This window comes from Bacillus rossius, chromosome 13, assembly GCF_032445375.1.
Source record: "Bacillus rossius redtenbacheri isolate Brsri chromosome 13, Brsri_v3, whole genome shotgun sequence".
Taxonomy (NCBI): domain Eukaryota; kingdom Metazoa; phylum Arthropoda; class Insecta; order Phasmatodea; family Bacillidae; genus Bacillus; species Bacillus rossius.
The window spans coordinates 719,580-746,223 of NC_086340.1; the positions used below are offsets into that span (position 1 = coordinate 719,580).

General features: G+C 41.1%; 2 protein-coding genes across 3 annotated transcripts in view; both read right to left on the minus strand.

The window, feature by feature from the left end:
• Window positions 1-972: 972 nt before the first annotated feature.
• On the minus strand, window positions 973-12,665 carry LOC134538067 (protein takeout-like). The gene is made up of 6 exons (XM_063379054.1): window positions 12,584-12,665; window positions 8,440-8,532; window positions 7,052-7,199; window positions 5,641-5,771; window positions 2,526-2,678; window positions 973-2,078 (listed from the first exon to the last, which is right to left on the minus strand). The coding sequence occupies exons 1-6, from the start codon at window positions 12,660-12,662 to the stop codon at window positions 1,927-1,929; spliced, it is 756 nt and encodes a 251-aa protein (XP_063235124.1). The 5' UTR covers window positions 12,663-12,665; the 3' UTR covers window positions 973-1,926.
• A 4,304-nt stretch (window positions 12,666-16,969) lies between these two features.
• LOC134538068 (alkyldihydroxyacetonephosphate synthase) overlaps window positions 16,970-26,644 on the minus strand; it is a 30,491-nt gene continuing 20,816 nt past the window's right edge. For both annotated transcript variants that reach the window (XM_063379056.1, XM_063379055.1), the window contains 5 exons: window positions 26,042-26,169; window positions 25,633-25,810; window positions 23,737-23,867; window positions 20,709-20,823; window positions 16,970-19,477 (listed from right to left, as the gene is read on the minus strand). In XM_063379056.1, coding sequence (XP_063235126.1) covers window positions 19,149-19,477; window positions 20,709-20,823; window positions 23,737-23,867; window positions 25,633-25,810; window positions 26,042-26,169 — 881 coding nt within the window. In that variant the 3' untranslated portion in view covers window positions 16,970-19,148. The remainder of the gene's footprint in view (window positions 19,478-20,708; window positions 20,824-23,736; window positions 23,868-25,632; window positions 25,811-26,041; window positions 26,170-26,644) is intronic.

The window sequence follows — 26,644 nt, forward strand, 5'->3', positions numbered from 1 at the left end:
GTATACTCCACATACAGTTTTACTTCAAAATATATACATAAAAAAAATGATTGTACTAAGACTGAAAACGTCAGAAACTCAATTCAACGATTATGTGGACACTAAAAGCTAGTGGTCGTATTACTGTAGATAATCAATTTCACCGAATTTCACTGATACTTGTAGAAACTGGTCGCAGGTATACCCGTGAAATTTTGATATCGGTGAAAAAGTAACAGGTATGGATTTCACTGCCCACCACTACCGTCATCTGCGATCGGGTTCTGCGCACATTGGCCGTGGTGTTGTTCCAGGCGAATTCTAAACTGATACCAAAGTACTTGATACTTGAATAGTGTACTCGTTTACAGTACCTGATACATGCGTGTATCAGTTACAAAGTAGCTGGTTGATACTTTGCGACCCACCTCTACTCCTCTCATCCTTTCTCTCTCCTTCCTCCGGAGCAGCCTTCGGGATTACGCTCTGGAATCCTTCGCTGGAGCGGGCTTCGGGATTACGCTCTGGAATCCTTCGCTGGAGCGGCCTTCGGGATTTCGCTCTAGCATCCCTCTTCCCCTGGAGTGGCCTTTCGAGGATATCGCTCTAGGACTTTCCTCCTGGAGCGGCGTTTCGAGGATATCGTTCTAGGACCTTTCCCTCCCTCCTCTTCCTTGATCCCTGGCCAGCAAGTGGACCAGCCCCTCTCTGCACGGTGGATTGCCGACTACAGGAGCTGTCCAAGTGGCGACTGAGGACGTCACACCCCATCTCAAGCCACCCCAGCACTGGACGCTGTTGCCAGGACACGTCAAATTATATTGAAGTTTATTCAAAATGGCTCAAGTTTTTCCAAAGAATGATCTCACTGAACTAACCAAACTAATGGCAAAGCCTACCAAAGCACTCTTAAGTTTTTAGGTAGCACTGGTGAGTAAATAAAATCCAATATTTAAATGAATATAGTGAAAATAAATTTAAGTACTGGTAGTGTTTATCTATAGAGCCAATAAACTTCTAAGAAATTTTTCTTCTTTAATAATATTCAAATACATTTGTTTCAATAATTTTAATCATCTCAAACTTTTTCACTTACATAATAGTGTCACATATACATTCTATAATAACATTATAAATGTAATGATATATGTATTGGTCTATTTGCAGCAATGCCACTCCCTTAGCAAATATACATGCTTCTATATACTCAATATTTAGGTATATAAGTTTATCAAATAGATTATCGTGTATATCGTAGAGATAAATACTAGTAAATCATAAAATCAAATTTGAATCGGTGATGTAATACAAAGTAATCGGCTACAATTGGTCTAAATGAGTTAAACAACGTCATCACAAATAAATTGATTTCAGATAATAAAGTTGATTTTAAATTAACTTCTTCACAGATATGTAATTATTAAAAAGTTTGAGTTGCCAAATAGTTAAAAGAGCCTTTAAGGAATTCTCATGAAGATAAAGTTAAACAGTTATTATGTGTCGTTTCTAAATAATTTTGTCTGTTACCGCGAAACAACCCTGTCGTGAAAAAAAAAAAATGCAGACACAATATATTTTGGGGGTCTAGTGGTTAGTATTATTTATATTTAACAAATATTACTTTATACAAAACAACTTCTGGGATTCAACAACCTCCACTCTTTGATTTAAATTTTTTCCACAAAATATTAGATAATTATCTAACAAACGAAATAATTCAAGAAGTTAAATAAGCTTACTCAATTCTTAATCTTAGACGAGAATTAAGATATTTAAAGTATCACATGCATGATGCTGTATCTGTAGACATATCTAGTATCCGAAACATATGCTTTTTTTTTTAAATTATACATTGGAACGTCCGCAACAAACTCATGTGAAACTCCGACTTGTCAAACAAGGTTAAGTGTGTCTAGTTAAGATTTACATTTATGCCACTGCACTGCTCTACTCAGGGAATATGTGATCGTACGGAATCTGGCTGAAGAAGTGTTCAGCGATGTTTTTGAAGACGTTCTGCAAGGTCTGCTCCAGAGATGGCTTGATCTCCTTGAATATATCTTGCCAGTTTTCATTCAAGAATTTGTTCATGGTGTCACCTGCACAAGATTAGCAATGTGTTAGAGAAATTAATCACAGGAAACATTGTCACTACAACTTTTCTTGCAATATTGTTATGATAATTATTCAAAACAATAAAAATCACCAAACAATTGATTTAAGATAAAGTATTTAAAACAGATAAATGTAAACCAAAATATAAAATGTTAAGTTTTCTTTTCTCAAGCAAAATCATTGTTTAAATTTATTTGCATAAATCTAGGAGTTCTAAAAGTATTTTATCCGCTTAATTTTAGTGTGACAGTAAATTTCCTTTTAAAATTCAACTATAAAGAAAACTTACTTATGAAAAATGATGTAATTGTTATAATAATCATCTCTATTCTCATGGTCCTGAGGCCTCCCCACAGAGGAAGGGACCAGGAGGAGGAGACATGGAGGAAGGGACACAGAAGAGGGGACACAGAGAAGGACACTTCTCTCACCCAGCACAGGATCCCCGTTGAACAGGCCCTCGAAGTGCAGCGTCATGAGGCCCAGGTCCTTCATCTTGTACTCGAACACGTTGTGCTTCATGTACTTCTCGCCATCTCTCTCCACCGGCTCTCCTTTCTGGTACACTAGTGACCGCAGGTCCGCTGTCAACACACAACACCATTGTCCTCTTTAATTTGTTGGAAGAACTCTTATAAGACTGTGTTCTGCCTCAAGGGTGAGAGATAGTAGACAAGAGATACCATCTTGGTTTCAACAATTGCTATGCTCTAATCATTTTGTAATGTTAATATTTGTTAAAGTAGAGATAAAAGAACAATAACATGATATATATAAGGATGATTATATATATATTCACGCTCATAACTGACTCACTGACTCTGTAATGCTATTTAAATTCTGTTTGTATGTGCTTACAGCGCAACATTGCCATTGCTTTTTGTTAACCTCTTCCTCCTAGCATTGTTGCCGAGTCCATGGCGCAAAGACAATATTTTAAATGATTTTTTAAATTTTAATTTTTAACATTTTTTGAAGATTGCTTTCTGGGAGAGGCTTCTTAGCTTGCATGAGGGCATAGTGTCATGTTTTGACGAGGCCGGTAGTTTCAGCACATTTCAGTGATAAAGTAGCGAGCTATGGCTTAGTTTGCCACGTTTTAGCTGCTGAAAACTCTCATTGTAAAATATGGTAGTATATTTGTTGCATTAAAATACGTATAATTATGCCAATAGAGAAGTTTAACTTATGCCTACATTTTGGTGATGTATAAGCCATTTTCCCGCACATCATAGTTGAGTTAGGTATTAACTTCGCATAGTTGGTAAATATTACAGTTATATCTGAAAATCAATTCTAAATATCCAATTTAAATTTTTTAGTATAAAAAATAATTTATTAGCGTCAAATAAAAGAGCGATTATCATTGCTACATTATATAAATAACCAACAACTTTATGTTAGAAAAAGTTCAAATTTAATGAAATATTTTTGTTTTTTAGCCAGTCATCAATATCACTGATCTAAAGCATAATATTAAAATCAAACGAATTTTTAATTAATATTTCGTGTATATTAAATTAAAGTGTTTGTTACACTCATCGTATTTCAACAGGCACCTTAGAACCCCTTTAACACCCTAGTTATGTGTATTGACGGTTTTGTTACAGTTGCAATTATTATAAAAAAATTTACCAAACTCCAATGACTTTGCATGGTAAACTATTTGTATTAGCTATTCACGATTATCTTCAGGTATTCACCTATTCTATATGTTGTCTCTTAACGAAGCCAAACTCAGAAACTATCAAACTGATTATACCCTAAGAACTATTGAAACCAATATGGCGTTTTTAATTCCTTAGGCTGGGTTCACAATTGAAAAAAAGTAACAGTATGTCGTGTGCATAGGATATGAACGCCATGTTTCCTAACCTAACGATTCACAATAGCAGAAAGTTGGTCGTGTGCATGGGAGCGAGGTCGTGCGCATAGGAGTGAAATGAATATATTTTATTTCGGTCGCGTACGCATGGCACAACAGCCAATGAGAGAAGAGCAGAATGCTTTTTTGGCGGGACTAGAAATATGTTTATATTTATTAACCATATTGTGGTAAGAAAATGTCGAGATAATAAAAGTATTATCGTTATTTTGAAAGTCAGTCGCATAGTTCGCGAAACATTGGCTGAAATTTAACTGTAAGAATTCAATTGTGAACCGATTTCGCAGTTCGCACAGGTCGTGCCGCTTAATTTTTTTAATTGTGAACCCAGCCTTACTCCTCCCGCCCCTCCCCCCCCTTTTTTTTTGTAACTTGCCAACTAGCCAATCGCCAATATAATGAAACGTGCAAACCAATACAACAAATATTGGAAGGATACTGTGATTGCTAATTGGAAGGAGTAATTTTGTGTTTGCGACAATGACAAAAAAAACGGGAATGTGTAACCACAGTGCTGCCATCTGTGTCGTGAACTAATCATCGAAAGACAAAAAGGAAACTTTATACTATTGTCTGGTTTAATGAATTTGAACAAGAAGGGGCACTATTTTAATAACATTCTTTGTTGAAAATCAGGTTTATAGCCGGGGGTTTTAGTATTGTTTTTTCAATTTTTTTTTTCTCGCTTTTATCGGTATAGTTTAAAATTTCAATTTGCAAATAACATGATTCAATAGTCGACGTAGCTGCTCTGTCAGCTATAATCTTAGCGGTAGTTGTGGAAACCACGTTTGATTTTCGTTTAGAAATGAAGTTGTAAACACAATCAGCGTAGCTTTATTACTCTCGGCATTATTTTAAAGAATTTTATGTTAAATGTTTTGTCCGAGTTTCGTATTATAATTTATTTGCAACATGACAACATTAATTTGCTCGTTACCGAACTCATTGACGAGTACTGAAAGACTATCTCATGTTAATTTTTTTTTTTTTTTTTTCATTTCTGGTTGCAAGTCATTCAGCTATTACAGAACTAAGAGGCTCGGGCTGTCATTATTGCTCCGGCCGTGGTAGCTGACGCATGACAGTCCCAGGGTAGTCCGGATGTCATCACAACAGCCCACTTCCGGGACAACCATTATGAATTACGAACTACTGGTCTACGACGGAGCTCGTTGTAATCACGAGGTCGGTCGCCCGTGTCTTCCTGGAAGTAACCACGACCTTAATGACGTCCAAGTACCGATTGTTTCCCGAAGAACACCGCCTCAGGACTACCAGCCTTGCCAAGTGTGAACCTGCGGTCTTCAGCGGACACGGTTCATCCCGACAACCACTGGTTATTTCCACCAGTCGTTCCGTTAGTACAAGTTCATATTTGCAGACCACGTAGAAGATAATTGCTCGAAGAAACATCAAATGGCTGATGAAATCGTCAAATAAATGTTTTAGGCTCTTTTTTACACAGCATATTTTAACTGACAATAAATAAAACTAAGAAATAAATAAATAAAATACTGCAATTATTCCTTTACACGCACAAGTAAAGTATATAACAGATTTGAACATGATGCATTACTTGTCACGAGCAATATAGCCATGTTAGCAACACATAATGAAAGCTAGTACCTCAAAGAACAAAGCGATCAGAGAGCACTCACTCAGGGTGAAGTTGCAGCGGCCCTTGCCGGCGATGGGCAGAAGCAAGACTCGCCCGTTCACCTCGTAGTCGCCCTCGAAGCCGATGTTGTTCATCGAGTCCACGTCGAACGTGTATTCGTCCAGGTCGACGCTGAAACAACGCGTGTTGTTGTAATCCGCACGGCCCGGGAAGGGTGCGAAACATCGCATCAAATAAGTCAGAGTTGGCCTTGGGAGATTTACAAATTCATGTTCTCAAATACTGAACTATAATGGTTCCATACAACATACTCTACCAAATAAAATAAAAAAAAATCGTGGCCATGAGGGGCTATCACCCCTCACACCTATAGCCACGCACTGTGTTGTCAGCATAAGCACTGATCTGACCCAGAACACCACGTGGTCCGACGACGAGGGAAGTTCAAGTGCACAGATATTTGCATTTTAGATCGTGGCCAAACAATTTAGCAAATTTTACGGGTAAATAGACGTTACAAATAATTAATACTGATATTTTCCCACCAGACCATATACATCACATTTAGGGACTTAGCCAGGGAGGAACCCATCCCTTCTGGGATCTAAAGGGGGAAAAAGACAATAAAAATGACAGCAACATAAGTAAGTAAGGTTACAGAAAGATAATTTTGTAAGAATTATTGTAATTATAGGTGGGCTACAATAATGAAACAATATCATTATAGCCCGACCTGTTTTACACACGCAAGCGGCAGGTAATTGTATTTCGATGAAGTATATTTTTAATGCCGGTAGGCACACGTGTTACTGAAAGCGTGTCTTTCAAACAAACTTGAACAAACTTGTATTTAATAACATTATTTATGACTTGTTTTAACGAAATCATCAATTGACTGACGAACATAGTATACAAAAATTAAAAAAATTAAAAATCAGGTTTTTCTATCTCAAGCAAAATCATTTCTTAAATTTTTACGTTTAATCGTCGCAGTTACAAAAGTCTAATATTCATATTTTAGCGTTACAGTGCAATATCTTTTGAAAACCAATTATGAAGAAAAGCTGTTCATAAAAAGGGAAATGATGCAATGGTTATGCCAAATTGACCACAACGCCGACAGCTAGAAAACTGCTGTGTACCACAACGCCGAAATACAATAACGCTGAAAAATGTTGCTGCGTGGAGGACTGGGGGGGGGGGGGGGGCACAGGAGCAAAATGAAAAACAACTGAATGAATTTGTGTGCTAACCTTACCTAACCTAACCTTTGTGGCAGTCCTGCAATGACATTTTTCGGCGTTGTGGTACACAGCAGTTTTCTAGCTGTCGGCGTTGTAGTCAATTTGGCATTCGGCGTTATGGTTTTCGGCGTTATTGTACGTTCGGCGTTGTGGTATTTTGGCGTTGTGGTGCGTCCCCACACAGCCCTGCCACTCTCGTGCACGTACTTGACCCTGGCGAGCTTGGAGTCGGAGATGCCGCGCAGGCGCACGTCCTTGAAGTGCATGTCCACGCTGATTGGTCCCTCGCCCTGCACGATGTCCCACTCGGGGATGTGCAGCGGGTCGAAGGAGGGCACGTCCAGGCTGGGCTCGCCTGCGGCACGTCACACTGCCGTCACACTGCCGTCACACTGCCGTCACACTGCCGTCACACTGCCGTCACTTGTCTGCGGTGACGCCATTGGGACGGACGTTCAAACAACATCCCTCTGATGGTTTCTTTTCGACGTTGCATCGTCTAATAAATCGATGAACAACCGGCTGCATGCACGAAAAAAGTGTCCCGTTACGCACATTGTCCCGTTACGCTCATTGTACGCATGCGCCGCATCTATCTCTCTTCCACTCGCCATTGGAACAACCATCGATTTGACTTTTTCGAGGCACGTTAAACTTGAAACACTCCCATTCGTTTCCTACTTTTCCTATCATCGTCCTATCCTTAACAGAATAACACAGATTGGAAGAAGTTAAATAGCAAACATGTACAAATGTTATAGTTAAAATGATCTGTTCGTTAAAGTAATAAACATGTTTTAATTTATGAGTGCAAATAAAAGTAAATTTATCAATTAAATTGTAGATTTCATTTCACTCCTTCTTCGTATCCATACAAAATGGTGATAATTCAATAAAAATGATTCAATTTTATTCATAAAAGTATGCAATCATTTCATCAATGTTTTGTTATGACGTTGTCACGATAAACTATAGTCCGTAAACCGACTTTACAGACAAACAATTTTTTTTAATAAAGAGATTAATATACATTTCAATAAGTATATAAGAAATGTATTTATTGTAATAATAACTTTGGGAATATACCATTGCTACTTTGCACCTGAAGTCGCAGCGAAAACCCGAAGACGGTCACAGAAAGATGAACACATAGAAAACAAGACAAAGTCGATCGATGTCGAATGTTTAAGGTAAAGACAGCAAAGAGAATTCCGTGGAAGGATTCAGAACAATCTCACAGCACGCCCGTCACTTCCAGCCGACTGGGTTCGTCTGTGCCGTGGTATTGTCCTGACTTATTCCTTCTGTGCTGTCTGCGCAGTGACAGTAGGCACGGGCTGGTTCTGGCTGTGTTCTCTGTGTCGAGGTGGCCTAGGGAGACGTCTCTCAGAGCCGCCTTTGTTGCCGATAGTTCCTCGATCGCATTGCTAATGGAATCCCCAAAAGTTATTCAAGGCCCTAAGTAAAGCACAAGATACCCCCAATGGTTCAAATTCAGCATGTTAAGGTGTTTTAGGCAGTAGCCCCCCTAAGCGCATCAAACTTATATTAAGTAAGTTTAGGAAAAAAAAAACAGTTTTGATCAGTGTTCTTACCGTCTTTCAGCTGGTGAATGGCATCTTCCGCCGCGTCTTTGAGACAGGCGTTGAAGTCAGGGTCACTTCTGGAACACTTCTTGAATTCACTGGCTGCACAATAAAACATAAAATGATATTCATCTATAGCACACGGCAAGAAAATTTAACCTTCCAGTCATTAGCACAGATCATACCACAGCTGTTTGCTTTTTAAACAATTCAGTCGCGGTGGTTTGTAACTACGATGACACAGTGACTAGCTACCGTTCCCTGCGCTGGTGTAGACGTGACTGCGAGCTACTGCACTGGTGTAGACCTGACTGCGAGTTATTGCGCTGATGTAGACCTGACTGCGAGCTATAGCGCTGGTGTAGACCTGACTGCGAGCTATAGCGCTGGTGTAGATGTGACTGCGAGCTACTGCGCTGGTGTAGACCTGACTGCGAGCTATTGCGCTGGTGTAGACCTGACTGCAAACTACTGCGCTGGTGTAGACCTTACTGCGAGTTACTGCGCTGGTGTAGTCCTGACTGCGAGTTACTGCGCTGGTGTAGACCTGACTGCGAGCTATAGCGCTGGTGTAGATGTGACTGCGAGCTACTGCGCTGGTGTAGACCTGACTGCGAGATATTGCGCTGGTGTAGACCTGACTGCAAGCTACTGCGCTGGTGTAGACATTACTGCGAGTTACTGCGCTGGTGTAGACCTGACTGCGAGTTACTGCGCTGGTGTTGACCTGACTGCGAGCTATTGTGCTGGTGTAGACGTGACTACGAGCTACTGCGCTGGTGTAGACCTGACTGCGAGCTACTGCGCTGGTGTAGACCTGACTGCGAGCTACTGCGCTGGTGTAGACGTGACTGTGAGCTACTGCGCTGGTGTAGACGTGACTGTGAGCTACTGCGCTGGTGTAGACGTGACTGCGAGCTACTGCGCTGGTGTAGACGTGACTGCGAGCTACTGCGCTGGTGTAGACCTGACTGCGAGCTACTGCGCTGGTGTAGACGTGACTGCGAGCTACTGCGCTGGTGTAGACGTGACTGTGAGCTACTGCGCTGGTGTAGACCTGACTGCGAGCTACTGCGCTGGTGTAGACGTGACTGCGAGCTACTGTGCTGGTGTAGACGTGACTGCGAGCTACTGCGCTGGTGTAGACGTGACTGCGAGCTACTGCGCTGGTGTAGACCTGACTGCGAGCTACTGCGCTGGTGTAGACGTGACTGTGAGCTACTGCGCTGGTGTAGACGTGACTGTGAGCTACTGCGCTGGTGTAGACGTGACTGCGAGCTACTGCGCTGGTGTAGACGTGACTGTGAGCTACTGCGCTGGTGTAGACGTGACTGCGAGCTACTGCGCTGGTGTAGACGTGACTGCGAGCTACTGCGCTGGTGTAGACGTGACTGTGAGCTACTGCGCTGGTGTAGACGTGACTGCGAGCTACTGCGCTGGTGTAGACGTGACTGCGAGCTACTGCGCTGGTGTAGACCTGACTGCGAGCTACTGCGCTGGTGTAGACGTGACTGTGAGCTACTGCGCTGGTGTAGACGTGACTGTGAGCTACTGCGCTGGTGTAGACGTGACTGCGAGCTACTGCGCTGGTGTAGACGTGACTGTGAGCTACTGCGCTGGTGTAGACGTGACTGCGAGCTACTGCGCTGGTGTAGACGTGACTGCGAGCTACTGCGCTGGTGTAGACGTGACTGTGAGCTACTGCGCTGGTGTAGACGTGACTGCGAGCTACTGCGCTGGTGTAGACGTGACTGCGAGCTACTGCGCTGGTGTAGACGTGACTGTGAGCTACTACGCTGGTGTAGACGTGACTGCGAGCTACTGCGCTGGTGTAGACGTGACTGCGAGCTACTGCGCTGGTGTAGACGTGACTGTGAGCTACTGCGCTGGTGTACACATGACTGCGAGCTACTGCGCTGGTGTAGACGTGACTGTGAGCTACTGCGCTGGTGTAGACGTGACTGCGAGCTACTGCGCTGGTGTAGACGTGACTGTGAGCTACTGCGCTGGTGTAGACGTGACTGCGAGCTACTGCGCTGGTGTAGACGTGACTGCGAGCTACTGCGCTGGTGTAGACGTGACTGCGAGCTACTGCGCTGGTGTAGACGTGACTGCGAGCTACTGAGCTGGTGTAGACGTGACTGTGAGCTACTGCGCTGGTGTAGACGTGACTGCGAGCTACTGCGCTGGTGTAGACGTGACTGTGAGCTACTGCGCTGGTGTAGACGTGACTGCGAGCTACTGCGCTGGTGTAGACGTGACTGCGAGCTACTGTCGCAGTGAGGACTCGCAAGAAACCGCGCGAGGACGTACACAGCTCGCCCTCTGCTCGGTTCTACACCTGAGACCCTGAGAATGGTATGCGATGTGAGTTTTTTCTTAAGACTTTTGAAGTGATACTTCTTTGGGCGCGATGCGACTCAAATTTCAAGGCCGAATTGTAATGCAACGTTTTCGCGAAGCATTGATGTGAAAAGTTTCTGACGCTAAAAGAGCGAAGAATAGGTTGATTGATTGATAGAAAATCAAGCATAACCAATAATGATTAATTCTACTAAAGATAAAATTAAGAACTGAATGAATTTTAAACAAATTGGACTCTAAAACTTTACACCTACGTTTAACATTTGCAATGCATTAGCCTAAAAGAGCCGGATTACGAAGTATACATAATCCTTATCAGTTATAATATGAAATAATAGGCGGTTGAAGGTGTCTTCCTCTGGACTGCGACTCCGGTCTCTGCGAGTGTGGGTGAGCGGAGACAGTTTCCTAGGGACCCGGGTATGTGACGAGCTTGCACAACGGCTCCAAGTCCTCGACGAAAACCAGCCCGGCGTAGATGCTGATGACTTTCAGTTGGCGGCACAGTCGGGAGTATTCGCCAACAACACAATTTTTCATTAATTCCTGAACATTATTATTATAAATATCTTTGGTTAGAATCAAATATACTATTTTTTTTACTTTACTCACGATGCACAGTTCACGAAAGAATACATACTCAGAACACGAAGGATAGCATATACTATTACTTCGCAAATAAGGGCTCAGGACAGAATGTTAATTGCTAACAGTTGGTCGTCGGCGTATGCTATCAGCTGCTACATCTTCAACCAATCAAAACTGTTATTTCAAAAATAATTTATACTTTTAAGTCACTACAAATACAAAACCATTAATAACACTTAACTAATGTTTACATTACAGTTTAGATCACAAAATTATACTCCGTAAGTGTAAATAAACATATACTAGACTTAATATTGGTAAAGAACGTTAAGAAAATATTTTAAACAAAAGGATTAATTGATATTAATTTAAAAAATAAAAAGGAAATATTACTTTTGCGTAAAGATAGAATTTTGAATCATACTAAAATAAATAGTAATACAAAATAATACTAAAAAAAACTTGACCGTGGGGATTATGATCCTCACAAGCGATGTTTTCATAACAAAATAATGTATTAAAATAAATTATTTTGCAATAACAACCATCTAAAATTTACATAAATAAACCGCTCGACGTAGTAATTACTCCAACAATGTGGATTGAAATCGTCACTAGGCCCTACATATCGCATGGATGTTAACTTAGCGGATTGCCAGCTGTGCTCCCGTCCAAACTATAGTCAAACCTCAATAATACAAACATGAAGGGACCATAATTTTGTCACTTTGCAATAACGCGGTTTGTATTAACCAAACTATTACAAAATTAAATCACAAAACGTATGTAATTTGTGAATTAAATTGAAATAAATTTAAAACTTGCACACAATTTTATACATCACAAAGTTAACTTTTTTTTTAGTGATTGTAAAATACAATTTTGTGTGGCTCAGAAAAAAGATTTTATACTGCAACACACTTAAAGACAGAATATTAAAGCAAAGTTTTACAAATTAGATACAAAATGACAAGACTGCCAAAAATTTCGAAAAAAATAAATTTTCTAAGCGATTTTCACACGAGCCAAAGAATATTGTATTGTTGTGAATGAAACTTCACATTTAAATCTTAACGTTAGCCTGGGAAATGTGTATTGACCATCCTTTACTGCACGCAGCTGTTATTACTTGTAATAATGGTAACACTTGTGTGTTTGACGGAGAGCGAGTGACTGGGGGCGGTTGGGGGCGGGTACTCACGCAGCTCCGCGCCGCGCACCGCCTGCCACAGGGAGGCGGCCACCAGAGCCGCCGCCGCCGCCTCTACAGCCACCCTCATGTCTGCTGCGGCGTGCCGGCGCCGCGCCCCTCATATACCACGCGGCGTCGCGCCCCGCCGCCCCCAAGGACACGCCAAGGTCACCTTCCAGTACGTCACGTGCTCGGACGGCTCGCGTTTCAACCACACGTCTTGCATGTCGCCTTTTCGGTGCCATCGGCCCAGCGACTGACATCCGTTCCCGTCCCAACGGTTCTTTCAAAATGACGCAGAGCACACGGGCGATTAAATAAGTTATAAAAGTGAAATAACTAAAATAGTGTTAATGAATGTTGTATGAGACATTTTATGTGTAGAAATGAAATTATGTTTCTAAAACCAACTTAAAAAAAAAAAATCAAAAAATATTTTATTTCACTGTGAAACGAATATTATTATCGTGATTTACTTAAATGTAGACATTTAAAATATTTAGTAATAAAAAAAGTTCAAAAATTCTATCCAACACTGTGTTGCATTAGGTATTTAATTACAAATTTGAGATTAATAATTAAAAGTTTTAGATAGCTCAGACCAAAATTAAACGTTGATAGTGTGACATGATTAAAAACATATTTGAGGTTATCTGACCAAATATATTTGATGGAGAAAATTGGAAACGGTTTTCCGTCCAAATATTTGCCAACATGGCCGTTCTGGTGAGGTTTTCGGTGACGTCATAACCCTGTAACTTTATTCGACACAACATTTTGAAAGCGGTAGGAAATGAACATGTGACATTGTGACAGGGCCTTTAGCGATGTTGTATCTTCATCTATATATCTGTACCTCTGAGCGTAAGACACAAAAAATATTTTTAATGGTTACGAATTTAAAATAATACCTCACATATTTACTCAACTAATTATTTTCTATCCAAAATGATAATTTTTGACATACTGTAGATCTTAGTGTTGTTTGCTCTCTGAAGGCCGTGGCCAAAATTTTGTGAAGGCGGGGGTCCGGTTTAAATTTTATACCTTGTTTTTTGGGAGTAAGTTTTCTTTTCAGCAGAATTTAAAAAAAACAAATCCCGGGGATTAGTGGACTTTTAGAACTCCAACGTTTACACACAGAAATTTATTATTGATTTGGATTGAGAATAAGAAAACTGAAAATTGATTGTAATTTTTATTTGATTGTTTTTTACTTCATTTTTAAGTCAATTATTTGAAGAATACGTTAAAACAATACATAAATATATTTAGGTAAATGTTATTAAATACACGAAACACACATGTCAAGTTTGTACGAAATACAGTGTGCAAACCTGAATTAAATACAGATTACTTGGAAACCTGCAGCTTCTGTGCATGAGGTATGTTGGGCTATAATTTGGAGGAAAAGTTGACAGAGCTCGTAGTGGACATTGCAAACCAGATTACGTTTGCAGTTATGGCCATAGTCTTTTTTTTTTTTTTTTTTTTTTATAATCGTGAGGTTTGAAAACTTGTGCATTAGGACACGGGGAGAGAGTTCGATTGAACTATTCACCTCGGACCTTTAGTTTCTCTCGGCGATCCTGAATTCCTTCTTATATCTTCCTGATTGTGCTTTTTCTGACCATATGGGTATATTTCCTTGCTATCTGCAGTCCCCCCCTCCCTATCAGGGACAGTCTACGTGCAGTATGGCCCGACGTCACCAGGCCCCGGGTCTCAGCAGCCATGTCATTTCCTCTGCTCTCCCACGGCAATCTGGCTGAGTGGCAGGTTTCCGACGGCACTTAGTCCCGGGACGTCAGCGCCCGGCTCCGCTCGGCAGGTGCGTGTCGCGTCCAACTGCACGCGCGGCGACCGAGGGCATTCAAGGTCAAGCAGAAGGAATGGGGGAGGGATACATTTATTTTCACTTCGAAACTCAGCTTCTTGCGTGGGATCGGGATGAGGTTTTTTTTTTTTTTTTTTTTAAATGTGTCAGTTTCCATAAAATTCCAAAATTAACTGGTGCTTCAAAACCTACCTACACCAGTAAGCTGTATCGAAAGGAATTTTTTGATTTTTTTTTTTTGAGTCTCATCTGTAATTTTTCCAAGTCCCCAATAAATATTTGTTATAAAAATTTGTTAAAAGAAAATTTTTAATGAAATTTATAATTTTTATTAAATTTTTTTGACAGTGACAAGTTTGAACCAAGGACTCCAAACTTTGTGACACAGTTTGATATTTTTTACATGTTTTTGATAACATTTGGTTATTATTTATTAATTATATAATATCTAGGGTCAAAGGTCTAGTCCTCAGAGGCTATATTTTTAATTTTGCAGATAACTAATCCTCTTTGTGGGAAACTGATTCAGAAATATTAAATATTCTGGTCAGGAATTTCCCCTCAAAATGGGATTTATTATTTTTTTAAATGGGATATTATAGTAATTTTGAGTAAATTGGAAGTCAATTTTGAAAGGTCACCAAAATGGCAGCCATGTTGTCACAAATCCCAGCTCCACATCCCGAGTCCCAACAGCCTGTGCTTCTGGTCGGAGTGACAAGTCCACAGAACCACGGTCCCCCTACTTTCAGGAGGAATGAAATGCCTTCTTTATTGGATTCTATATCCGACACTCAAATACTTCATTCCAGTAGAATTGCAAGTTTTAATTCAAATGCGCTAGAATATTGAGACAACATTCTTTCTTCACTTGGCTTTAAAATGCGACAATCCAGTGTCTGTTGTCTGCTCCTTACACTGGAACTCACAGCTCGCTATCTTCACGTATTCAGATTGTACCCGAAGCCATGCGGCAGGACTGGGGATCCACCCCAACACTCTGCTTCCCTCGGGCCGACAATAAAGTGCGAGTACTAAAAAACTGGCATGTAAAAAAATTGTTTCAAAAACATATTATTACCATAATCATCTTTATTCCAAACACTATCAGTCTGAACAGTGTCAGTTAGGACGTATCAGTAGGAACTGCCGTGTGCGTGCAAGGTCGGTGGACTGATCAGTCGTAACTGATGGACAGACAAATTGTACTGTGGGTTCGAAAGCCCTCAGTCCAAACTGCAGTGTGGGAACATCTCGCCAGTCCATCAGTAGTGTGTCATGGCAGACATCTTTGTTTATACTCTTTGGTGCCTTGGTTTTTTTTTTTTTTTTTTTTTTCACTTTTTCTTACTAAAAGTGCAAATGCAACATCCAAAGTTTCTTCCATATTCCACGATGAAACGATAAATCCAACAGCAACAGCAACCAGGCGGCTTGGGGAAAGCTTCACTCGGTTCAGTCCAAACTGAATTCCTGGACTGATTGCGTGTGCAGAGTGCCTTGATTCGATACAAACTGTCGGTTTGAGCAGCACAGTCCAATCTGGGAGCTGGATTGATAGTGTGTGGGGGCCTTAAGATCCTTAATACGAGAAGTGTATTGATGGAAAGAAGCGACAAATGCAGGGCTCGGCCATGCAGGACACACACTGCAAGGGAGCAGAGGGCTGGCTTCGCTTCCTCCCACCAAGCAGTGGAGGGGACATCTGGAGGGGCAGAGACATTCGGCTAATCAGGTGTGGCTGTGTGTTTGCAAAGCTGTTCTTTAAACCTAATGGCACTAAAACATTAAAAAGAAAAAAAAGAAATTAATTAAGCGCAAGATCCGCTGCTGACATGGAATAAGTTTAAAATAGCTAAATCGAAAAGCAGGGATTTCAAATACATTTTAAACTATAATTTTACGTCTCTCATGAATGCCTTGTGTTGGGGAAAAAAAATTGATATTTAATGGGCCTTGTTTAATGTGCACTAAAGAGAAGAGAAAATGGTTTACTGATGGAATTAGTTGGTCATTACATAATTTCTTATTGTGGCGTTGTTTATTGCTGACATTCTATTTGTACGTGTGTATATAATTATATGAATTTTATATATAAAGTTGTTTTATATTCAATATTAAATTTACATTTTCACACATTCATATTATAAAAACAATAATGTTATCCATCTATAAAACCGAAGAGCAATTTACTGGATGTAAAAATTCCTGATAAATGAAATGTTGGTTCCTCTAATTTGAAAACCATCGTTCGCCCCAGCTACTGGTGTATATTTACAAAATATTCCAATGGGTTGGATTAGTTAGCATGCACCCTGAAGACCTCATGGAGACGAGCACACCCATGCATGGTCACGGGGTCGAGTCCAGCCACACTCATACAGGCTTCGGGCAGAGGGTGGGTGGGAACGGCAGCAGCTCATTGGCTGGACCGAGATCAACCGTGGCACGACAGACCACAGGCTTAAAGTATGCCAAGTTACGAGATTTTCTTCTTGCAGTTAGATTCTTATTTCATATGGGATATGGGTGAATTGATGGTCACAAAAAAGAAAACATTATTATTAATCAAAATTTAATAAAATTCTATACATGTTACCATACCAGCATACAGTTTTTTTGTTTTAATTTATTCACACTTAAAAAGAATAATATATTAATTTTATTTTAAAATAAATCTTTCACAAACATTTTTAAGAAAACAATGTGTATTGACTAGTAAAAACTTTTTAAGTTTATCATGATTGTAACAATTAAAGGTTTCTTATGAGTCCATTTTCTGACTACCTTCAGTAATAAAAAATTGCACTAACTACAATACACTGATGTGATTACAAAATTGTGTACCAGCTGACTGGATGAACAAATAGCAGATATAGGCAGCACTGGTGACCACATGGGGTGCATTTGAATTTAAAGATAACTTTTAAATTTTATAACAAATAAAGGTGTCACATTTACGTTCTGGTGCAATGCATGTGTTCCTGTAGGGTTCAAGGAAAGTCTTACAAGAACAAAGTGTTTCAGATATGCAAACTTTCAGTTACACTTATCGACATGATAAATGAATACATTCCTTACGACTATGAGGACAGTACCTAGCTTAGTTCTTAGAAAAACAAGACCTAGCTCATTCACTCAGATCTATGTGACCGTCACTCTGGAACACAAGAACTTCTGCTCGCTCTCCTTTCCACCAGCCACAGACGACGGACAACACTCACGCTACAGGGTCGCAGACACTCTCATGGCTATCCTCTGAAATGTTCCACCAATCACCACGAGCAAGTTTCTCTATTCCACCCTAATATCCTGCTGCATAATCAATAGGATAGATTTCCTCAGATTACGAGCATGAGAGATTGCATCACAACATGCTTGTGAGGAACTGTACCTACGAACAACTCACGCTGATTGTGGACAAATCATGCTACAAAAATGCACACGGTACAATATTTACAGCAATTGGCCCGTATCTTAAATGCTAACATAGCATAAGCAATTAGCACAAGCTTGTAAGCTTACAACTGACATAAGTTAACACACAGGTATTGTTCAGCAGCTCGAAATTATAACATGAACTTCTCGTTAATCCGACTTAAAAAGCAACTAAATGTCACTACCATAAATATTTTATTGTTTAAGTGATACAAAAAAAAAAAAAGGATCCATTATATAGATTTATGGCAACAAATTACATCACTGATGAATTTTTAAGCAATAGTTTAGAATATACTCCACAAAAATAATCATCTCTACATTCTACTGCTTGAAATTTGAAACATCTGTTCGCGTTTTACAGTGAATCTATAATAAACTCAGGAAAAAATATGAAACCATCCATCCACACAATGGCGCAGTGTTCTCAACGTAGGGACCTCATGGTTACAACAGCTCGTGAGAGAACTGAACTCTTACTAGCACGGTATGCAGTGACGCACGGACGCAGAACGAAGGCATGCAAGCCTGGGAGGACCGTCGCTAGCCTCTCGCTAGTCCGGGAGAAGCGGCCGGTCTGTCAGCCAGCACCAGGCAGTGCTCAGCACATGCATGCATGTATGTGTATACTCACAAGAGCCCTAAGCCACCGAGGACATTACAATCTCAGCTGTAGAATATACACACGCAACAGGAAACACTTTCAAGAAACTACCTAGCTGCCTGAGAAACAAACCTCCTCGCAATTCGCTCATACAAACAACTGAACAGATACTTACACACACAAGGTTTTCAACTTGGACAGGCTCAATTAGTCATTCTCAACAGTACTTGTGTTTGCAAATAATTGCTCAAAAAAAAAAAGTTTGTATTAAATTAACATTACAACATGACAAAAAAAAAATACAACTATACTTTTAAATACAAGTATGTTTTAACTTTATAGTAATTTCAACTTAAGGAAGTTCACTTATGTCATACATAACTAGTGAACGTTGAAAAAATTTTTATTCTAAGATAAGATATGAAATGAACATGTTCATAAGATAGCAAGTCTGGCAAACCTTAACAAATCACATTAGTCAGTCTCTTTTTTTATATATAATAGTCAAGTTTTAAGATGGGAATCTAACGTTTTCACAGAAATTAGCAGATCAACCTTGTCCCCTACCCGTCGGCAGTATGAGGAGTGCAGCAGTAGGTGCTATGCTGTGTACTGGCTGGCGATACTGGGTAACTCCGACATAAAAGAGATGTTGAACATGTAACAACAGAAGCTGCACGGTTGCACGGGCGGGCTCACAGCTTGGAGCCCAGCAGGTTGCCGCAGGCCAGGATGTCGCGGGGGTCCAGCCGGCGCTTGGCGGCGAGCAGGGCCTCCACGCCGGGGGCAGACACCTGGCCCGGGAACCAGCGGGCCCGCAGCTTGCCCACGCCGTGGTGGTGCGACAGCGAGCCCCCCGACGCCAGCACCTCCTCCCGGGCGCTCTCCTCCAGGCGCTCGTACAGCCCCAGGGGGTCGGCGTGCTCCGGCGTCCACCTCAGCGCGAAGTAGAAGTACACACAGCAGCCCGAGTCGTAGGTCTGCGTGACGCGGCACGACACCAGGTAGTGCTTCACGCCCAGCGCTGCCAGGCAAGCAACAACACACACCCTGCACGGTACCCCTGCTGTTCTAGTGAGACACTGCACTCCATTGCACTGCCAGGCAAGAATAAACCAACTTGTATTATACAACCTTTGGATTCTGAATCTTTGATTCCATTTGTATTAAAGTAACTGGCAGATACCTATGGAATCTTTAAAAATCAGCACATCCCTGAATAAATTTACCAGCAGATGAGTCCAGGTACACCGCGTGCACAGGAGTTGTGCTATGCCATAGAAGACACACACCCCCTAATTGTAGGGGGCTTCCAAAGAGCTTTAAGACACTCTAGCCCAGGGACCTTCAGAATGAGGAAGGACCCCCCCCCCCCCTTTTTTTTCCATTTCCCAGAAACAAGTTAGAGTTATGAGCAAAACTTTCGTTCTTGAATAATGAGTATTCCCCAAAACTCAAGCAACAGCTAGGTCCTCAGCGACTGGAACAGCGGAGACAGTGCTCATGTGTCTGTGTATGTCTCTCTCTCTCTGTGTGTGTGTGTGTGTGTGTGTGTGTCTCTTGAAGGTCGACACCGTGGTACCTAGCCCAGTACTTCGCTCTCTGCTTTTGCCGAAAAATAAACATCATGCAAATACTATGGATCACGAAGTGAACCATACCGTATTCACCCTCAAAAGGGCCACCTCTTTGTATTGGCCGCACCCTTAATTTTGGGAAAAAAAAAAGATCTAACATTTACACCACAAGGATCACCCTCAAATATGAGTCGCACCATATAACAAACTGTCTGCAGTAGAATACAAGTGAAGTCTTTATAGTCCATGTCACAGCTTATTGCCGCGTAAGAAGAAACAGCACTGATGTCCTACGTCTTTCCCCTCTTCATACGCGGGTAAATACGGTATCTCAAACCCTCTCTCAGGCAGTGTGAACTTCTTGCCCGCCATGGAAGATCCTACGGTGAAATTAAAATTAATTTATAGTTAGTTATATTTTTTTAGGAATATAATATCAGGTTTTACGATTTTAAATATTTTTTTTATTAATTAAATTTGAGTGCAATGACAACTTCATTTTGGGTATAGTATTTTAAAACAACCAAAACCAGAATTGACATTCAGCGAACCATTCAAGTCTAACATCATTTTAGCCATCATCTTAAACACATGCTATAGCATTTATGTGGATTGAGACTAGAGAAACAGACTAATTTCTAAGTCAGTCAGTAATATAGATGAAATTTTTATCTCTACCTTTGCATTCCTTGGCCAATCGGTGCTTCACATTCTCACACAAAGAGAGAGTTCGATCCCAGCACACCGACGTCTCAAAAGACTCTGCCACAATATTGTATTCAAGTCCTAGATCCTGAAAAGAAACGACAGAAAAACATTAGAAAACAACGGAATGGTACTCATTTACAAACCAAGTAAATTTAATTGAAAAAAAAAAAAAAAAAAAAAAAAAAACTTTGTACTGACCAGTACAGTAAAAATAATAAAAAATAAATGAAAAAAGTCAAACAATAAGTAAAATCATAATTTTTTTAATTATAATTTTGGATAACATTCTCAAAAAAACCTCCATCCCATTATGGATCCCATGAGTCAGAAAAATATATTAGGAAAAAAAAAACCAAAGTTTTGAAACACTTTTAAATGTTTGGGGAAAATAAAGTATATTTTCACTTTCAGAATCCAAACTATTTTTTGACCTCAAATGTACCCTGCGGTGATAAGCAAACACACTTGAGCATTTTAGTTGCTAACAAATCTCAAACACAAGAAGTTATTTTAACAGTTTCAGAAAAGAAATTAATATAGACATAGCATTAATTTCTGAATTTTTCCTTCCTCAAATACATCTCTTAGAATGTTTTCTTGCAGTAAAAAATTATTTGAATGCTAAATATTTTAATGCATTTGAGGATCACATGATGACAGGTCTGTTCCTAATAAAATTTTTGACTATATCTAAAACCATTTGGCAGCCACTGCCTATTGAACTAAAAACATGTTTTAAAATGAACCAAAATATGTCATATTAGCCTGCATATAATCCTTGACGTGGAATACAGCAAGCTAGTTGATACTGTGATGGACCCAAAACCTGCTGTCTCCATAAAATACGGTAATCTTGAATTGTGTCAGGAATTTAGTTTTAACGCAATATTTCGGACATTCGCCATTGGCTTGTGATGGGCTGATAGCTCACACAAGTTGTCATGGAAAACACCTGAGGAATGGGCAAAATAAATAAATACACAAACACACAGGAAACAAGCCATGTCTGCTGATGTCAAATGTTGAGTTAAAACAACACAGAGAATTCCTCGGAAGGAATCCAGTCAGAAAAAAAAATGACAGCACAGACGAACACAAAATGCTGATAAAGAGACAGATACAAAAAATAACAATAAATACAGAAGAAAAAAAAAACTCTGAACACAAAAAAACCCAAATGCTCTTATATTCCAATTATGCACTAGAAAATTATTTTACAAAAAAATATTTTAAAGTTAAAACCAAAGAAAGAAAAATGTTTGCTTTGGCTTTAAATGTGCAAAACACAGAATTAAAACACATTATTGGGAAGAAAGTAATGAAACAATATCACCTTGAAAAAATTAAATCAATAGATTCCTTACAAAACACGCTGCCAAGTTACATGATTGTGTAGCGTGAAATCAGACTAGTCCCCAGATGGTGGAGTGAAGAAGCCAACTACACCAGACCACAGTAGCGTGGCAGGGCAGACACTCACCCTGATGTACGCTATGATGGAGTGACACAGCTGACGAGACAGTAGCGAGGCCGGACAGACACTCACCCTGATGTACGCTATGATGGAGTGACACAGCTGACGAGACAGTAGCGAGGCCGGACAGACACTCACCCTGATGTACGCTATGATGGAGTGACACAGCTGACGAGACAGTAGCGAGGCCGGACAGACACTCACCCTGATGTACGCTATGATGGAGTGACACAGCTGACGAGACAGTAGCGAGGCCGGACAGACACTCACCCTGATGTACGCTATGATGGAGTGACACAGCTGACGAGACAGTAGCGAGGCCGGACAGACACTCACCCTGATGTACGCTATGATGGAGTGACACAGCTGACGAGACAGTAGCGAGGCCGGACAGACACTCACCCTGATGTACGCTATGATGGAGTGACACAGCTGACGAGACAGTAGCGAGGCCGGACAGACACTCACCCTGATGTACGCTATGATGGAGTGACACAGCTGACGAGACAGTAGCGAGGCCGGACAGACACTCACCCTGATGTATGCTATGATGGAGTGACACAGCTGACGAGACAGTAGCGAGGCCGGACAGAAACTCACCCTGATGTACGCTATGATGGAGTGACACAGCTGACGAGACAGTAGCGAGGCCGGACAGACACTCACCCTGATGTACGCTATGATGGAGTGACACAGCTGACGAGACAGTAGCGAGGCCGGACAGACACTCACCCTGATGTACGCTATGATGGAGTGACACAGCTGACGAGACAGTAGCGAGGCCGGACAGACACTCACCCTGATGTACGCTATGATGGAGTGACACAGCTGACGAGACAGTAGCGAGGCCGGACAGACACTCACCCTGATGTACGCTATGATGGAGTGACACAGCTGACGAGACAGTAGCGAGGCCGGAGAGACACTCACCCTGATGTACGCTATGATGGAGTGACACAGCTGACGAGACAGTAGCGAGGCCGGACAGACACTCACCCTGATGTACGCTATGATGGAGTGACACAGCTGACGAGACAGTAGCGAGGCCGGACAGACACTCACCCTGATGTACGCTATGATGGAGTGACACAGCTGACGAGACAGTAGCGAGGCCGGACAGACACTCACCCTGATGTACGCTATGATGGAGTGACACAGCTTACGAGACAGTAGCGAGGCCGGACAGACACTCACCCTGATGTACGCTATGATGGAGTGACACAGCTGACGAGACAGTAGCGAGGCCGGACAGACACTCACCCTGATGTACGCTATGATGGAGTGACACAGCTGACGAGACAGTAGCGAGGCCGGACAGACACTCACCCTGATGTACGCTATGATGGAGTGACACAGCTGACGAGACAGTAGCGAGGCCGGACAGACACTCACCCTGATGTACGCTATGATGGAGTGACACAGCTGACGAGACAGTAGCGAGGCCGGACAGACACTCACCCTGATGTACGCTATGATGGAGTGACACAGCTGACGAGACAGTAGCGAGGCCGGACAGACACTCACCCTGATGTACGCTATGATGAAGGTCATCACGTAGCCCCGCTCGCCGTTCTTCTCGCCGGCTGGGATGCCCCCAAACTGCGAGGCCAGAGCGTAGATCAGCGTCTCCTGCTGGGCTACTTGGTGCGGCTCACCTGCTTGCAGAGGCACAAGGCTGCAGGAGGTCCACTAGGACTGTTCCGATACCCCATACCCGATACTGGTACATACTGGACTTATCTCTCGGCAGATACCGAGGTTTTGTAAAATATATATTTACAACCTTTTATATTTTTTTAATCATCAGCTATGTTCATTTGACAATGTTTGAAATTTTTTTAACATTACTGAATTATAATAATAACTAAATTTTTAAAGGCTAACCTTAAAAATTACTAACTTAGGCACAGTTTAACTACAAGTGAATAAAATGAAGCTACATATTACCTAATAATTGATACACAATTTTAAAAAAAAAACTTGCTTTTAATTTAGATTTAGGTAAAAAAAAAATCATTTATATTAATAATAAAATTATGTTTAGTATTATTTATTCATATAGTGTGGGCAGTAATTTTAAATGTTGATTGTAATGTCAGGCATTGTATCAAACCGATAATAATGCAATTAATACTACAAAATTTTGAGTATGGTGCTAATAGAGGAGTTTAACTTTTGTCTCTGTAGTAATTAGTTAACATAAACTTGTATCATTGATGATCAATAGCATTTTATTGCTTCCCTACAGCAAACAATGAATTACTCAAATTTTTCTAGCTTTAAATTATTCTCGAGACAAGTGCTTATAACTCAATTGTACACCTCTAAAAGCAAATAGTGATTGTACCTATAATACCTAGTAAATTCTATCAACACTAGATCACTTATAAAAATGTGTATTGAACATACTGTCACCATCTCAAAACTGTCTGTCTGTCTGTCTGTCTGTCTCTCTCTCTCTCTCTCTCTATAGTTAAAATCAATTAAAATAAGAATAACAACCTAATTTTACTCTAAATATTTTCCAAAATAAAAGAATGGTGTTGGAAATAAAATAACAAAGGTTCACTCTTTTCTGATCATTCACTCAGGCCTCACAAAAATACAATCAAGATAAGTTTGGCCCTAGGCATTTTAAAAATGTCCTACATTTTATTTTCTTTCAGGTTTGATCTTGCACATAATAATAATAATAATTTTTTTCTTCTTTTTTCCATCTGTACTTTAATTTAAAGGCTACTTCTAAAATTTTAACTTCATATCTACTTTGCATCTGTTATTCTGCCACAAATCTTTTTATGCAGATACTAACAAGTCGTGCAAGTGATGATAATAAGAAAAGACTTGCGTCCCTTTTCACACCCGTGATATTACACTTGGTGAATATCGGCTGAAAATATTTATGGCTGAATGGCAAAACAACAAATTTCAGAACTAGCCATTTAAATAAATGTAACGACAAAAAAAGTAAATCAATCCGGCTTGAGAGATGGTAAGGGATGGTGAGAGATGGTGAGGGATGGTGAGAGACAGTGAGGGATGGTGAGAGACGGTGTGAGATGGTGAGAAATGGTGAGAGATGGTGTGAGATGGTGAGGGATGGTGAGGGATGGTGTGAGATGGTGAGGGATGGTGAGGGATGGTGAGATACGGTGTGAGATGGTGAAAGACGGTTAGGGATGGTTAAAGGGATGGTGAGGGATGGTGAGTGATGGTGAGTGATGGTTAAAGGAATGGTGAGAGATGGCGAAGGATGGTGAGAGATGGTGAGGGATGGTGAGGGATGGTGAGAGATGGTGAGGGATGGTGAGGGATGGTTAAAGGAATGGTGAGAGATGGCAAAGGATGGTGAGAGATGGTGAGAGACGGTGAGGGATGGTGAGGGATGGTGAGGGAGCCTGAACCACGGTGCTCGGTTACCTTCGAAGAGCAGCGTGGCGACGCACATGGTGTCGGGGTCGAAGCGCTTCACCCGGGTGAGGTAGAGCTTCTTGACTCCGTCCAGCAGGTGCCCTAGGCAGCCCGGCACGGGCCGCAGGGACTGCCCGAACCTGAACTGCTCATTGTCCATCAGCCGTACCGACGCCGGCTGGCACCTCTGCGAGCACCCGTCAGCAATCCCTCACTTCACGCTTGCAACAAGACATCACACGTTCCATGCCGAACACCGGACCCTACACAATAATTACTACACTCGTACCACAATGAGCTAACCCACCCACAAACAGGTCCAAACCAACTTATTTAATAAAAACCAACTAAGTCCAAAGTTTTGATAAAGTCCAAAGCACTCGAAGGACCAGGGTCCCCCAAGCACGGGCTCCGCTACCTTCCTGGCCACCTCCCTCAGGCAGCGCACGCCGCTCTCGAAGTCCGGGAACACCACGGAGCCGTACTTCTTGCAGGCGGGCAGCGGGCGGATCTTCAGCATCACCTCGGTGATCACGCCCAGCGTCCCTGCGAACAGCAAGCACGGCAACGCATCTACAGCTCAAACCTGGAGGTACCACAATCTGGTCACTTTGCAGTTACGAGGTCTGCAGTAACCTTACTATTACAAAATGTAATCACATAATATCAACTTTAGAATGGCAACACTCATGGTTTTTTTTATATACATACCTATATACATATATAAAAAAAAACTCCCTAACATTTTTGTGTTTCTTAAAATATTTCAATTACCTTTTTTTTTTACATAGCAGTTGGTATTCCAACCAAATGTGCACGCCAAAATACAAAATATTCAACTGTTTGAAGCCAAAACTTCGTAACAGCTAAATTCCCTCATAATCCACACCTACAAATATGTTTTTTAAAATAGTTTTTAAATTGAAAAGGAAGTCATTCCAGGGTATCCACACAAATTTGTAATAAAATTTTTCCCGACCAAAAATTCTAATTTAAATGTAAATTAAAAAAATATATAATA